This window comes from Geotrypetes seraphini, chromosome 5, assembly GCF_902459505.1.
Source record: "Geotrypetes seraphini chromosome 5, aGeoSer1.1, whole genome shotgun sequence".
Lineage (NCBI taxonomy): Eukaryota > Metazoa > Chordata > Amphibia > Gymnophiona > Dermophiidae > Geotrypetes > Geotrypetes seraphini.
In genome coordinates this window covers 122,255,874-122,272,818 of record NC_047088.1, presented here as the reverse complement: position 1 = coordinate 122,272,818, position 16,945 = coordinate 122,255,874, and the positions used below count along the sequence as shown (strand labels likewise).

The 16,945-nt window shown below is 43.6% G+C and overlaps 1 protein-coding gene across 4 annotated transcripts in view; it reads right to left on the bottom strand.

Moving 5' to 3' along the window:
* Nucleotides 1-314: 314 nt before the first annotated feature.
* TBCCD1 (TBCC domain containing 1) overlaps nucleotides 315-16,945 on the bottom strand; it is a 510,277-nt gene continuing 493,646 nt past the window's right edge. For 3 of the 4 annotated variants that reach the window (XM_033946897.1, XM_033946899.1, XM_033946898.1), the window contains one exon: nucleotides 315-3,951. In XM_033946897.1, coding sequence (XP_033802788.1) covers nucleotides 3,822-3,951 — 130 coding nt within the window. In that variant the 3' untranslated portion in view covers nucleotides 315-3,821. The remainder of the gene's footprint in view (nucleotides 3,952-16,945) is intronic. The other variant, XR_004539667.1, reaches the window with a different exon arrangement.

Genomic DNA, 16,945 nt, shown 5'->3' with positions numbered 1-16,945 from the left:
TCTATTGTGATAGTTTAAGCACAAACATTTAAGCTGAAATTATACAAGCTGTTACTACATAAGAGAGAAAAAGCATCCCCCATCTATTTATACCAGTTTAGGAAAATTTGACTTTACAGTGCTGCCAGTATTAAGGACCTGATGATGTTCACTCTATTTTCACTACCAACAACAAAGCCATCATGAGCCGAAACAGAAAAAGGGAAACCAGAGTAAGCATGCTATCTTTCCTTGTCCATCCCCATGATAGAAGCCACAATACAGGTTTTAAGTTTCATCTTTATTTGATGTACTGCCAATCAATGCATCAATTAAGAGATTTACAGTACAGTGAGAGGTATAATTCATAACCATACAGTACATACAGTTTACTCTTGCATACACACACACACACACAAATAGATAGAATGATAAGGTAGTTTATTGTTACATTATATTTTCCTCTGCTATAGACAATCTTGATCTACCCCTCCCCAATCTGCTAACGAAGTGCATCTCAACCTCTGTGCTGTGGTAAAGCCCTTTCTGCGACATCCCAAAGTATGATCCGTGCTGTGAACCTTTTCTCCCTTCCCTTAGTGTATCTAGACATTCCTGACAATGGTACAGCAAGCTGGCCTCCACTATCTTCAATACCTTGTATGGCTTGAACTATCTTCCAAATCATCTCCCCACTCCATCCCATATTGTTTTTCCCTTTCTCTCCTATATTCTTCCTCCCTTCATTTTGGATCCTTGCTCCCTCCCTAGCCTCCAATCCTAGGTTTAGTCGCCCCTCTCCCCACACACACATCTCCCCACATACACCCTAGTAAACATTTCCCATATGCCCTCTACTTGATCCTTGGTATCCTGTGCTATTTATCACTAAATCCTCTTAGTTCATATTATGAATCTTAATCACACATGACACAGGAAGCCAATGCAGATTCATAATATGAACTAAGAGGATTTAGTGATAAATAGCACAGGAAGCTATATAGTATGAGGTACCACTGCTCCTACTTGATGGAGACAGAGATGGAGAAAAAAACTGGGAAAAGATCAAGATTGGGAGAGGGGGTAGAATATTACAAAGATCATGGGGAGTCATTTCCTGCTCTCTATGAAGGCTCAAAGGTAATATCTGAACAGTAGTCATTTTCAGATTCATATTCCATTAAGCTCTCAAAGTGGAAGCTCATTCTACTTAGGAGGTGGAGGCTCAGCTTGCATGAACAAAAGGAACCAAAAGACACCAGTTTAATATAAAGCTGGCAACACTACTAAGCAAAGAGATAATGACCACTGAGGCCAATATTGGTGCTGAATAAGCTAACTTAATCCTTAATATGCTCCAAACTAGAATGTACATTGAAACACTGGGTTGCCCATAGTGAAGGAATCAGAAGCAGATTATGTGAAGCGCCCATGTAGTAAAAGTAATCAATGTAAAATTTGATGTCTTTTAAACATATGTTGAATACTTCAATGATCAACCTTTCCAAATCCAACACCTATAATGATGGAATCAGGGTAGGCCTCATGTTGAAATGCACATTCTAAGGTCGCATCTTGATGTTTGGGAAAACTAAAGCACCTGCCCTCACCAGGAAGTCTTTCAAGGCTGACTATTTGAACAGAGTATTATCCTAACCTCTGCCCTTAGATGCCCAGGATTAATGATAATTGTACCAGTATTTCTAATCAAATATTGTTTATTAAAATTAACAGAATAATTAAAAGGCATTTGTACAATGGAGACACATACAGATGTGTAAAATGCACCTCTTCTGAATATAAATGGTCTCAAAGAAACTGTTCTATTATGTTCACTTATGTACTCTCGCAATGACCAATATTACATCACTCCAATCTACCAATCAGCTAGCAGAGGCTGTACTCATGTATTTGAACAAAGAAATTCCTTTTAGCTCTTATAGATACCAGGCTTAAAGAAAAATTTTACAAATTATTTATTTGTTCACAGAAATTTCTGCATATACATAAAACATTATAATATACCCAAAGAAAACTCCCTCTCCCAGTATTCTTTAAAAGTTTGAATCAAAACAGTTCTCTGTCTCTTCAGGCTCATGCTTTGGAGAAAACTGACAGTTTCAAGTTATAAAAGAGAAAGCTCATACAACCCCCCCTTAATGAGAATTCCTAATGTGGGCTTAAAGAAGCCTTCCCTTCACATCTAGAAAGGCAAGCAGGCCTCTTGGAATGTAATGTAATGTAATTTATTTCTTATATACCGCTACATCCGTTAGGTTCTAAGCGGTTTTCAGAAAATTACATTAAAATTATAAGTAAGAAAGGTACTTAGAAGTTCCCTAACTGTCCCGAAGGCTCACAATTTAACTAAAGTACCTAGAGAGTAATAAAGTGCAAAGTAAGGAAAGAGAAAAAATGATAAAATAATCAATCTAACAAAACTGTGTGCTTTGAAAGATAGAAGAGAAGAGAGAAAGGAATAGATGCAGAAGGAGGAACCGTTGAAAAAAAGAATTCTAGAGAAATTTAAATGATAGAAATAGAAAAAAAACAAACAAAAAAAAAAACCTTGACTTCAATCCACAGTTTCAGCTTTGTCAGACTTAAGAGAATTTCTATGGTAACTTAGCTTAAAGGTCAAATAGGTTAAACTTCAGATGTTACCTCTCAGGATTTCTCAAAATTTAAAATATAAAAATAAAGTTTGCAAAACCAATTTTATGTTTAAACATATATATATATATACAATTACACACACATAGTCTGGATCCCATACATTCACTCACTTGCCACATATTTAATTCATATTTCAGTCATATTCAATACTTCTTTAGAGCATATTTAAGAACTTTAGGCTTTCTTCTTTACCTAGCAATGGAATGCCAGGAACATTTGTTATCACTCGTCATGAGGTTTCTCCTATTCCCCTGGGTATGGCAGCCCAGACAAAAAAACACCAGAAACCAGGGTCTTGAGTGGGAAAACTACAATATTTTAGACAAAGAAAGACAGAATGAAAGAAAGAAAGATGGAGGAAGGTTAATACCACTACAATAGATACATATACCCAATTTCCCTTATGATCTTGCTTAATCCAGCAAATTACATAAAGAGAATATTATTATGCTTATCTTACTATTAATCTCTAGTTTCTTACTATTAATCTCTAGTTTTTCTGGCCTTGGCTGCAATCCATATTCAAATTTTTATATCTTTGTACCTAACTTTTTATAAACTCTTAATTGGGCATTGCCCTGACTATCACATGTACATTATTGACTAGATTTACCCAGAATCACATGAAAAGTAGGTGTCTTGCATGTACCCTGCACACTATCCATTCCAGAACAGTATGCCACAGCGCCCCCTGTCCGTCAGTGCCACTCTTCACTATTTCAAATTATGTTGGCTTTAAGAGTGGTATACAGATTGGGAATGAAGATGCAGATACTTTAGTTCAATTTATAGCACTCAACCATTTTAATGCATATACCTAGAAAAATATTTGTAGTACCAAAAGAAAAAACAACACCTACACAGCACTAGTAGTCAAGTAGGCCATCTTCTTGAGATAACAGAAAACAGAAAGCCAACAAGTTCAGCAGCACATAAACAGCTCTGCACAGGCTCAAAAGTTTTTATTTTAAAAATCTGGAAGAATGCCTGTGCTGACAAGGATTTCTATGTTGACTGTTGTTCCTGCTTGTTATCATATCATTGCTTTCTTCTGTGTAAATAAATTAACTTTCCATTAATATTTTGGGAAATAAAAATAGCTTGAAATGGAGCATGAATTTACAACTTCTAACTTGCTTTTCCTCTTCCATTTGATCTGTAGGTACTTATCCAGCCACCTGTCTTGAGCCTGCTGTAGGAGGCACAAGGCTGTCTAGCTGCTGCCGGTTCCCAGTCTGAATTAGCCACTCATTAAACTTATGTTCCACCACAGCTTGAAACTGTTTCCTCTGCTCCCTAAAAATAAACAAGATTATTACAAAACAGAAATCTAGTAAACTAGTATATAGCCATTCATTAAAAACAGCATTTTGAAATATATTGTGTGGGCTGGATGCATTACATTCTTTTTCATACATATGGAGGATAATTTTATAAGCTAGCACCTAGACAAGAATGGCACAGATGTATATGCTGTTCTGGGCATTTGGTATGCCTATACGCATATCCCCTAAAACAGCAATTCTATGATTAGGTACCCATATTTATATGCGGTTCGTGCATGTAAATGTACAGAATATCTGTACTTTTGCATGTAATTTTATACTTTAATTTAAGCACTATGCCTGATTCTCTATAGGTTGCCAAACTTGGCAACTGCCAATCACATGTCAATCATGCATTGGCGTCCTTTGAAGAATCGTGGCTAGTTTTCCTGACGCCTCAAATGTAGGCCAGAATTTTACAGGCCTACATTTAAAGTGTCTGCCTTATACCTATGGAGATATGTAGGGACACTTACCGATGCCCAAGACCACTTTCAGGGGAAACAACGCCCACACCACACCTTGGGCGTCTGTAAGTGCCCCATACATCTCCATAGATGCACGACAGATGCCTACAATGTAAGCATCCTTCCTTGCCTGAGCTTTTTTTTTTTTTTTAAGAAAATGTGTGTCCCGATTGGCTGCTAGATGGTGGGGTAGGATACCTACCACCACCTAAAATTGGTATGAACAGTTAAGAGAATCAGACCCTATATAAAGGTATATAAGGGGCATTCACTTAAAACATGCAACTTGCAGAATAATGTAAGTTACATATGTCATTGCAACATTTACATGACCATAGTTATGCTAAGTCTATGGTGGGCATGTAAATGTTAGGCATGCTGATACCTGGAATCTATAATGGAACCTGGGCACCCAGATGCCATTAGGCCATCATTCAGGATCAGGGAGTCTAAAAGGGGGAGAATGTGGTGCAGTGGTTAAAGCTACAGCCTCAGCATCCTGGGGTTGTGGGTTCAAATCCACGCTGCTCCTTGTGATCCTGGGCAAGTCACTTAATCCTCCCATTGTCCCAGCTAGTTAGATAGATTGTGAGCCTGCCGGGACAGACAGGGAAAACTGCTTGAGTACCTGAATAAATGCATGTAAATCATTCTGAGCTCCCTTGGGAGAATGGTATAGGAAATTGAATAAAGAAATAAAATAATTTGTAGAATTACCTCTAAAGAGTATAATTTTAAAAGACTTACAAAGGGGGGCAGTTGCATAGAAGTTAGCACACAAGAAGAACATAAGAATAGCTTTACTGGATCAGATCAATGGTCCATCTAGTCCAGTAGCCCATCTTCATGGTGGCCAATCCAGGTCACTAGTACCTGGCAAAAACCCAAAGAGTAGCAACATTTCATGCTACCAATCCAGGGCAACCAGTGGCTTCCTTCATGTCTGTCTCAATAACAGACTATGGATTTGTCCTCCAGGAAATTGTCCAAACCTTTCTTAAAACCAGCTATGGTATCCGCTCTGGCACTGTGTTCCAGAGCTTAACTATTCTCTGAGTGAAAAAATATTTCCTCCTATTGGTTTTAAAAGCATTTCCCTTTAACTTCATTGAAGGGTAATGTACTTGAATCGATTAAAAAAAAAAAAAAATGTGTGCATGTAAAACGGCATATTAATTACTCTCTTATATCCTACTTTGCATTTATTTGGATATTTGGATTTAGCTTGCTCCTTTTTCAGTAGTAGCTTAAACTGAATTACATTCAGGTATCTATCATAATAAAACCCTAAGTGCACATGCACACTTGCAACTTCGTGATCCCTGTCTCCGTGATCTGTAGCTCCGTGGCAGGATTCGACGCATTCAGCGGTTTGTGTGTGGCGGACCCTTTTCCCTTTGGTTTAGTTTTGGCGGGCGGCAGTGGCGGCTGACTGAGAAGGGGGGTGTTTAAAGCGACGGTAGGCCAGACGGTAGGTAGCAGCTGGTACAGGGAGGACAAGTTCAGCTTCGGCACTGGAGGGATGCAGGCAGGTTGGCTTTAGAACAGCAGATAGGGAGGGAGGGAGGCTGTCTAGCTTCGGGGGAAAGTGTGGGCTAAAGGCTGGAAGGCAGTGAGGGGGGAGCACTGGGGGGCACTAAAGACATGGGAAGGGGTAGTAAGGAGGCAATGGGGCACTAAGGACATGGGAAGGGGCACTAAGGACATAAGAAAGAGGCAATGGGACACTAAGGACATGGGAAGGAGGCACTGGGGGCACTAAGGACATAGGAGGGGGCCCTAAGGATATAGGAAGGAGGCACGGGTGGCACTAAGGACATAGGAAGGAAGGAGGGAAAGAATAGAAAGGGACAATTGTTGGGCCTGAGTGTAGAAAGCGGCCAAGGAGAGAGACAGAAAGAAAGACACCCCCCTCCGATACAATCTGGATAGGAGGGAGCCCAACCCCTCCTGCCCTGAAGCAGCCCCCCACCCCCCAACATGACCTGGGCAGGAGGGAGCCCAACCTCTCCTGCCCCAGCGATTCCCCTATCCCCACTAAGATACGGGCAGGAGGGATCTCAGGCCCTCATGCCCATGACGACCCCCCCACAACTGATGCCCCCAAACCCCCGATCAGCACCACGAACCCCTCCCACCCGCCGACCCCACGACACCCCCGCTGACCCCCCCAATACCCCCCTTTATCTGAAAGAAGTTGGCCGGCCGGGTCCCAAGCCTGTCCGCCCGGCAGGCCCACCATCCACAGAATGGTGGGTCGTAGGGCCTGATTGGCCTAGGTGCCTCAAGCCCCACCCACAGGAGGGGCCTTAGGTGCCTGGGCCATCTGTAATTGGCCTAGTTGCCTTAGTTACATGGGCCCAAGGCAACTGGGCCAATTCCGGTTGGCCCAGGCGCCTAAGGTCCCACCTATGGGTGGGGCTTGAGGTGCCTGGACCAATCAGACCCTAGGACCCACCATTCTGTGAATGGTGGGCCTCATGGGCGGACAGGCTTGGGACCCGTCCATCCGTCCAATTTCAGGTAAAGGGGGGTGTTAGGGGTGGGTGTCGCGGGGTCGGTAGGTGGGGGGCTCGGGGGTGGTCATAGGGTTGGTTTCATTGTGGGCAGGAGGACCTGGGATCCCTCTTGCCCATATCTTAGTGGGGGTGGGGGTCAGAGAGTTGCTGGGGCTCCCTCCTGCCCGGATCGTGCAGGGGTGGGGGGGATTGCAGGGCAAGAGAGATTGGGCTCCTTCCTGCCTGATCCAATCGGGGAGGGGGGGGTGGCTCGCAGCAGGAGAGATTGAGCATCTCCCCTGCTGCGATGCCCACCCCGAAGTGCCGCAGATTGGGGGGTGGGCAATTGCATTGTGGCAGGGGAGATGAGCCATCTCACCTGCTGCAATTGTTGCTGGAGGGGGGTGGATTCTGTAACTGGTGTTGTTTCTGATAGATAGAATCTAGCTTTTAGGCGAAGGACTGGTCCTTCCTTCGCCTAAAAGGCCTGGTTTTGGGCGTTTGGGACCAGGCTGTTTTTTAGTTGGTAATATGTTGTAAGTGTAGACGTAGTGGTGGTCTGGGCGTTTAAACAGCTGAATATAGATGTAGGCCATTCTCAAAAAACACCTCATTTTGGATGTTTTTTTGAGAATGGACATTTTCCCTGCTTTTACTTTCAGCGTTTAGGGCCTAGGCCAAAAGGGGATTTAGACGGGGTTTTTTTTTGTTTTTTTTTATTATGCTCCTCTAAGTTTGTTGTACCTGAGGCAATGAAGGATTAAGTAACTTGCCCAAGATCATACGGAACAGCTATAGGATTTTAACCAGGCATTTCTGATTGATAGTCCAGTGCTCTAATCCTCTAACTAGTTTGGGTGGAGACTACAAAATAAATGGAAAATTCCCTTATCTGGCAGACTGATCCTGCATGGAGCATTCCAGGATGCTTTCCGTGGGGTCAAGCATTTTTGTTTTCAAAGATGATGACATGGAGGTAAGAGTAATTTGGCCTGTTTTTGAAGGTATGCCAGGGAGTCAGGGGCTATGTGAGAGGGAAGAAGAGTGCCACCAAACACCATGGCAGGTTTTTTTTATTGGGGGAGATGGGGGGTTATTGGGTAGGGGACAGAGCTCAGAGATGTCAAGTTACTGAGTTCTAAGATGAAGACTTTTTGGCCAGTCTTGGTTTTGAACTTATATTCAAAAGCAGTAAGGGATTTGTAGTGCCTGATTCTGCTCATTGAAATCATAAGAACATAAGAATCATAAGCCGTTGCTGGGTCAGACCAGAGGTCCATCATGCCCAGCAGTCCGCTCATGCGGCGGCTCTCTGGTCAAAGACCAGCGCCCTGAGACTAGTCCTACCAGTGTACACTCTTGCTCACCAGAAACTTGTCTAACTTTGTCTTGAATCCGTGGAGGGTGTTTCCCCCTATGACAGACTCCGGAAGAGCATTCCAGTTTTCTACCACTCACTAGGTGAAGAACTTTCTTACGTTCATACGGAATCTATCCCCTTTCAACTTTAGAGTGCCCTCTCGTTCTCCCTACTTTGGAGAGGGTGAACAACCTGTCCTTATTTACTAAGTCTATCCCCTTCAGTACCTTGAATGTTTCGATCATGTCCCCTCTCAATCTCCTCTCTTCGAGGGAGAAGCGGCCCAGTTTCTCCAATCTCTCGCTGTAGGGCAACTCCTCCAGCCTTTAACCATTTTGGTCGCTCTTCTCTAGACCCTTTTGAGTAGTACCGTGTCCTTCTTCATGTACGGCGACCAGTGCTGTACGCAGTACTCCAGGTGAGGGAGCACCATGGCCCGGTACAGCGGCATGATAACCTTCTCTGATCTATTCGTGATCCCCTTCTTTATTATTCCTAGCATTCTGTTCGCAATTTTCGCCGCAGCCGCACATTGTGTGGACGGCTACATTGACTTGTCGATCAGAACTCCCAAGTCCCTTTCCTGGGAGGTCTCTCCAAGTACTGCCCCAGTCATCCTGTATTCATGCATGAGATTTTTGTTACCGACATGCATCACTTTGCATTTATCCACGTTGAACCTCATCTGTCATGTCAATGCCCATTCTTCGAGCCTAATTATGTCACGTTGCAGATCTTCACAATCCCCCTGCATCTTCACTACTCTGAATAGCTTCGTATTGTCTGCAAATTTAATCACCTCACTTGTCGTACCTATGTCCAGATCGTTTATAAAGATGTTGAAGAGCACGAGTCCAAGCACCAAGTCCTGCGGCACCCCACTAGTGACGCTCTTCCAGTTCAAGTATTGTCCATTTACCCCCACTCTCTGTTTCCTATGCTCCAGCCAGTTTTTAATCCACGTATTTCACCCTCGATTCCATGGCTCGCAATTTTCCGAAGTAGTCATTCATGCGGAACTTTGTCAAACACCTTCTGAAAGTCCAGATATACAATGTTGACCGGGTCGCTCTTGTCTATCTACCTGTTTACTCCCTCGAAGAAGTGCAAGTTTGTCAAACAAGATCTGCCCTTGCTGAAACTGTGCTGGCTGGTCCTCATCAGACCGTGTCCGTCAAGGTGATCAATGATGCGGTCCTTTATCAGCACCTCTACCATCTTTCCCGGTACCGAGGTCAGACTCTGTAGTTTCCCGGGTCTCCCCTCAAACTTTTTTGAAGATCCGCATAACATTCGCCACCTTCCAGTCCTTCAGAATCTTTCCCGATTTGATAACAGATTGGCTATTAGTTGAAGCAGTTCAGCTATGGTCCCTTTCAGTTCCTTGATAACCCTTGGATGGATGCCATTCAGTCCCAGGGATTTATCGGTCTTAAGCCTATCAATCTGCTTGCATGCCTCTTCTAGACTGACCGTTAACTCTGTCAGTTTCCCGTTTTCACTTCCAGCATATAGCCTGATGGGTTCAGGTATGCTGTGTATATCCTTTTCGGTAAATACAGACACAAAAAACATGTTCAGTTTGTTGGCGATTGCTTTGTCATCCTTTAGTGCTCCCTTTATTCCTTGGTCATCCAATGGTCCCACCGCTTCCTTTGCTGGTCATTTCCCTTTAATATATCGAAAGAACGCCTTGAAGTTTTTCGCCTCCTTGGCTATTTTTTCCTTGTAGTTTCTTTTGGCCCCTTTTACTGCCTTATGGCACCTGTGTTGATGTTGTTTGTGCTTATTCCAGTTTTCGTCCGTTTTTGATCTTTTCCATTCCTTAAATGAGAATTTTTTGTCTCTGATCGCTTCCTTAACCTCTACAGCAGGGGTGTCAAAGTCCCTCCTCGAGGGCCGCAATCCAGTCGGGTTTTCAGGATTTCCCCAATGAATACGCATTGAAAGCAGTGCATGCACATAGATCTCAGGCATATTCATTAGGGAAATCCTGAAAACCCGACTGGATTGCGGCCCTCGAGGAGGGACTTTGACACCCCTGCTCTACAGTGAGCCACGCCAGTTCTTTATTCTTTTTTCCTCTTTGATTCCTTGTTGATACGCGGTATATAATAATAATAATAATAACAGTTTATATACCACAATACCGTTAAGTTCTATGTGGTTTACAACAGATTAAGCGAGGTACAAATTGATTGAATTTAAGAGGGAGGAAGAGGAGAGTTAATAGGACTGGAAATGCGTTGTTGAGGAGAAAGAGATTAATAGGTCAGAGGAATCACTATAGAGGAGAAAGAAGATGAGTGGGTCAGTTGTCTAGATACTTTAGGAACAGTTGAGTTTTTAGATGTTTTCTGAATTCCTCATAAGTAGTGGGCGAAAGCAGTTGATCTAGGTCTTTACCCTACAATGCTGCTTGATGTGAAAGAAGGTGTTCATGGTGTTTTTTCAGTTTACAACCTCCAACTGGGGGGGAAACGAAGTAGGAATGAGAGCTTCTCGTGTCTGTTGGCAGAGAAGGAGAAAAGGTCAATTATGTATTTAGGGGCAAGTCCGTTTAGCAAATTTAAACTTTATGCGTGCTTCCATCGGTTGCCAATGTAACTGCCGGTAGTAGGGTGATACATAATCAAATTTCTTTAGTCCAAAGATTAATCTGACCGCTGCATTTTGCATTAGTTGTACACGTCGCATATTTTCTTGGGAAATGGCTAAGTAGGCGATGTTACAGTAGTCAAGTTGACTTAGTACGAGGGATTGGACCAGGGTTCTGAATGCCGAGGTATCGAAATAAGCTTTAATGGATCTGAGTTTCCAGAGAATGAAGAAACCTTTTCTGATTAAGGAGTCCACCTGGTCTTTCATGGTTAGGCATTGATCTAGAGTTACGCCTAGTATCTTTATGGTGGGCTGGATGGGGTGACTAAGTTCATTGATGCATAGAGGTGTTTTGGTGTCAAACGGATGTGGTGAAACAATGAAGAATTTTGTTTTTCCTGAATTAAGTTTGAGCTTGAAGTTTGTCATCCATTGCTCCATCATGTTTATGGCTTCTGAAGCCTTGGGAATAGTTTCCGAGATAGAGTCGGCAAATGGGATTATAATTGTGAAGTCATCTGCGTAACTGAATAGTTTTATCCCCAGCTGAGTTAATTGCAAGCTCAGTGAGGACATGTAGACGTTAAATAGCAATGGAGACAATGGTGACCCTTGCGGCACACCAGATGGATTGCTCCAGGTATTGGAAAGCTCATAATTGAAGCGTACCTGATAGCTGCGGGATGTAAGGAAGCCATGAAACCAGTTCAGCACCTCGTCTTTGATACCAATGGCGTCTAGGCATTGTAGCATTTTCCTGTGGTCTACCAGGTCAAAGGCTGAACTCATATCAAATTGCATAACCAATGCATTGAGGTCCCTGCTAAACAGTAGGCGCAGGTTGTCTAAAATAGCTGCAATTACTGTCTCCGTACTGAATAAAGGTCTGAAACCGGATTGGGTTTTGTGTAGAAGAGAGAACTGATTAAGATAGTCCATCAGTTGGGTATGTACTAGTCCCTCCATGACTTTTACAATAAACGGAATGGATGCTACTGGTCTGTAGTTGGTTAGTACGGCTGAGGGTTCTTTGCGATTTTTTAGAATTGGGGTTATTATGTGACCATTATTAGAGAGGAACTTCCCATTTTTTAAGTTGTGGGCCAGGTATTGTAGCAGCGATAATTTGAATTGTAATGGTGTCGCTTTCATAATATATAGATAATATATATATATATATATATATATATATATATATATAGATAATATATATATATTCATAATATATAGATTTTGCGCCACGGTGACCGTATCCTTAATATAATATATAATATATATAGATAATATATATATTCATAATATATAGACTTTGCACCACAGTGACCATATCCTTAAAAAGATATCAAGCTTGCTCTAGCATCTTTACAGTGTTTATCCTCTTCTTAATCTTCCCCCCATGCATCTCATCCCTTCGTAATTTCCTTTTCGGAAGTTTAGTCCCGTGGCCATAGTTTTGGACCGATGTTTCGCCCCTATTTCCAGGTTGAAGCGGATCATATTGTGATCGCTGTTTCCCAGCGTCCCTACTACTTCTGCATCCTGTGCCGGTCCTCACAGTCCATTTAGAATTAAGTCCAGAATTGTGTTTCCTCTCGTGTTTTCCTTGACAAGTTGTTACAGGAAGCAATCGCCTACCATTTCCAGGAACTTGGTCTCTCTAGCACAGCCGAAGGTGCCTAGGTTCCAGTCTATTCCCGGATAGTTGAAGTCGTTCATGATAACTGCGTTGCCTCCCTTGCGGTTGCGTTTAATCTCATCCGTCATTTCCCCATCAATTTCTTCCGACTGCCCTGGGGGTCGGTAGTAGATGCCTATACTCGTTTCCGGTCTATTTGTTCCTGGAATTTTGACCCATAGAGAGTCTAACTTATCTGTCTGTTGTGGCGTGTTCTCTCCAGTAGATTCAATTCCCTCTTTGATGTATATGGAAATGCCTCCTCCTTTTTGAGTCACTCTGTCTCTGCGGTATAGTTTGTATCCCTGTAGCACCATGTCCCAGACATTTTCCTCAGTCCACCATGTTTCCGTGATGCCGATGTCAAGCTTCAAATTCACCCATCTTATTTCTAAGGCTCCTTGCGTTTGTGTACATATACTTGAGTTTGCAGCCTGTTCCCTTCTTGCATGTCCTTCCCTCTTGTGTCCCTTTCGGTCTGTCTTGTCTGCGATCTGGTAAATCTTCCCCTCCATCTTCCTGCATGGTATCCTCCGGGTATACCGGTTCATCTTATGACTCTCTCGGTCAATTGTCGGCTTTCCCCTGCAAGTCCCATAAAGCACCATGATGGGGTGGTCAAGAATCCAGGACTATACTGAAATCTGTAGCCTGGAACTGGGTAATGAAATGTCTGCCTAATGCTGGAAGAAACCAAACATAACGAACCTCTGCAAAGAAGTTATCTGGGGACAACAGGCAGATATTCTCACATGTGTGTTGTCATCCTGGAGCCTGGTACGGACAGTGCTAAAAGTGTACTAACTTTACACTTCTATGAAGTTTTTTAGACTGCCCGCACCATGAGTTCCTTCCCGCATAAGAACATAAGAAGTTACCTCCGCTGGGTCAGACCAGAGGCCCATCGCGCCCAGTAGTCCGCTCCCGCAGCGGCCCATCAGGACCATGACTTGTAAGGTGATCCTTGTCTAAATCATTTAATACCCTATCTATACCCTATCATAACCTATCTCTACCTCTATCTATATCCCTCAATCTCCTTTATCCAATCCTTCTTTGAAACCCGGTAGTGTACTCTGTCCTATCACAACCTCCGGAAGCGCATTCCAGGTGTCCACCACCCTCTGAGTGAAAAATAATTTCCTAGCATTTGTTCTAAACCTGTCTAGTGGTTCTCAATAGGCTAAAGAATCTGTCCCTTTCTACCTTCTACCTTGAAGGTCTCTATCATGTCTCCTCTGAGTCTCCGCTTTTCCAGGGAGAAGAGTCTCAGCCTTTCTAACCTGTCTGCGTATGAAAAGTTTTCCATACCTTATATCATTTTCGTCGCTCTTCTCTGAACTCTCTAAAGTATCGCCATGTCCTTCTTGAGGTACGGTGACCAATATTGGACACAGTACTCCAGATGTGGGCGCACCATTGCGCAATACAGCGGCATGATAACTTCCTTCGTCCTTGTTGTAATACCCTTCTTAATAATACCCAACATTCGGTTTGCTTTCTTTGAGGCTGCTGCACATTGTGCCGTTGATTTCATTGTTGTGTCTACCAGCACACCCAAGTCTTTTTCAAGGGTACTTTCCCCTAGCACTGATCCCCCCATTTTGTAGCTGAACATCGGGTTCTTTTTCCCTATATGCATGACCTTGCATTTCTCTATATTGAAGTTCATTTGCCATTTATTTGCCCACTCTTCCAGTTTGTTTAGGTCCCTTTGTAGGTCTTCACAATCTTCCGTGGTTCTAACCCTGCTACAGAGTTTGGTGTCATCCCCAAATTTTATAACTTCACACTTTGTCCCCGTTTCTAGGTCATTTATAAATACATTGAACAGCAGCGCTCCGAGCACAGACCCCTGCGGAACACCACTCGTGACCCTCCTCCAATCCGAGTAGTGGCCCTTCACACCAACCCTTTGCTTTCTGCCTGCCAACCAGTGTTTAATTCACCTGTATACGTCCCCTTCAACCCCATTGTTCCACAGCTTCCTAAGTAGCCGCTCATGAGGTACCTTGTCAAAGGCTTTTTGGAAGTCGAGATAAATGATGTCTATGGGTTCCCCTTTGTCCATCTGGCTGTTTATCCCTTCAAAGAAGTGCAGTAAGTTTGTTTGGCATGATCTTCCCTTGCAGAAGCCATGCTGGCTCGCTTTCAGTTGTCCATTTTTTTCTATGTGCTCATAGATACTGTCTTTTATCAGTGCTTCTACCATCTTGCCCGGAACTGAAGTCAAGAAGTAGCTGACAGGTTAAACAAGTTCTTCTCGTCAGTCTTCACGAGCGAAGACACATCCAATGTACCAGAACCAGAAGAGATCATAAGTGGAGACCAAGAGGAAAAACTGTCGCAAATAGAGGTAAGCCATGAGGATGTCCTCAAACAGATAGATAGATTGAAGAGCGACAAATCACCAGGCCCGAATGGAATCCACCCAAGGGTACTAAAAGAACTGAGGAATGAAATAGCGGGAATACTCCGACACATTTGTAACCTATCCTTGAAAACTGGGGAGATCCCGGAGGACTGGAAAATAGCGAATGTCACACCTATCTTCAAAAAGGGATCGAGGGGTGACCCGGGGAACTATAGGCCTATAGAGTGGCAAGGTTCAGAGGGTGGCGGAGGTTTCGGACGGGGTCTGTCCAACTGGCAGCCTAAAATCTCAAAGATTGGACTTTTGGAGCAAATTTGAAGCAGAAATTCCTTTCCGTTCATTTCAGCTGCAGCGACAGAGCTGACAAGCAAGGCACTTTGAAGACTGTGAGTAAAGCCCCATTGCTTCCTATAGAATTGGGAGGGGGTCTGAAAAAGTGATTTTTAGCACTTTCTGGGGGTAGGATTCAGATTTCCCTCCTTTGAAACCCCTATTTCAACAATTTTTAACTTTCAAAATTATCTCCACGGGCCATTATGGTTCAAATTTACTGGCGGTGGCCATCTTGGATTTTATTGATCTTTTTTTCCAACTTCTTTTTCCTGCCTCTTAGCCCCTCAATTTGCTGAAGAATCATTAGAGATGGACTCCACAGCCTCTATTATGATTTAATGTGTGGACTACACTGGATTTCCAGCAGAAGAGCATCAATATATACCACATGCTGCAGGTCCTGTAGGATGGGGAACTGATGTAGGTCTGTGAATTGGGACAAAAATTTCACTCAGTGACTGTTTTGGGTGATAGCGCAAAATACAGTGCGCCGAGTCTGGGGATTTTTTGCATGCCTCATCATGGGGTCACTGGGGACAGCCTCGACCCAGGAGTGTGGCTTTTCCCCAGAATTTGTCCAGTTCTTGTGGAGTGCTTATCTCACAGACCCAACTCAAGTGGTGCAACCTGTGAGCGTGCTGCTAGCTTCATGGTCAGTGCATTTTTGGCCAAGCTTAATGCCCAGGTCCTCAGTATCAAGGCTCCTGTGGATCCATATGGCCTTGGTGGGTACACTGTTACTTTGGACACTGATTCCCTTTGTGGGACAATTCAGCACAATGTCTCAGGGAGCCCTGATCCGGGTGATGATCCTCTATATGCTACCTATTTCAGTCGTCCTTGATCCATCATTTTATTTGAGACGCCATGAAAGAAATGAAGTTGGAAGAGCATCCATCGATGTTTCAGTGTACTGTCATGAGCCATTCTAATGCTTTGACGTCCTTTTTTCCTGTACATCCAGAACTTACTGCTCTTTATCATAGAACAGTGGGAGATGCCTGAGTTCTTTCAAATTTTCTCCTATGTGTCGGAGTTTTAGCAGCTGAAGGTAGATTCTGCAGTGGCTCAGGTTACCAAGCACACAGCTCTCCCTTGTGAAGGAGGAGTGCTGCTTCAGAATTTCCAGGATCGCAGAATGGACATGGTCTTACAGCAGCTTTTTGAAATGGCTTCTTCAGGTATTTTGACTGCCGGAGCTGCCTCGTTTGCTGCATGTGCCTTTTACACAGAGGAGGATGCCTACCCCCAGATGGTGCTGGAGGGCATGGCCTATGTAACGAGTGCCTTGTATGACCTTATATGGGTTCTAGGCAGGGTTATGCCTTATGCAGTATCAGCTCGCAGTTTTCTTTGGCTCCGCTACTAGGAAGGTGACTAAGTAGGTCCTCCTTCCAGAGACATGTGCCCTTTGGCAAAGTGCTGGATGACTTCATATCTAGCATGGCGGACCACCATCCTAAGTCTCCCGTTTGGCAGGCGCCATCTTCAAGGGGGACGTTTTACTACTTTTTGTCCACTCAGAGATACTCCCAGGGATACAGGCTGCACTTTAACAATCCAGACACCAACAAGCTTTGGGTTCTCGAACCATCCCCTCGTCTAAGAAGTCCCAATCACACCAGAACTTCAGCCGCACCTCCTTGCTTTGTAGGCT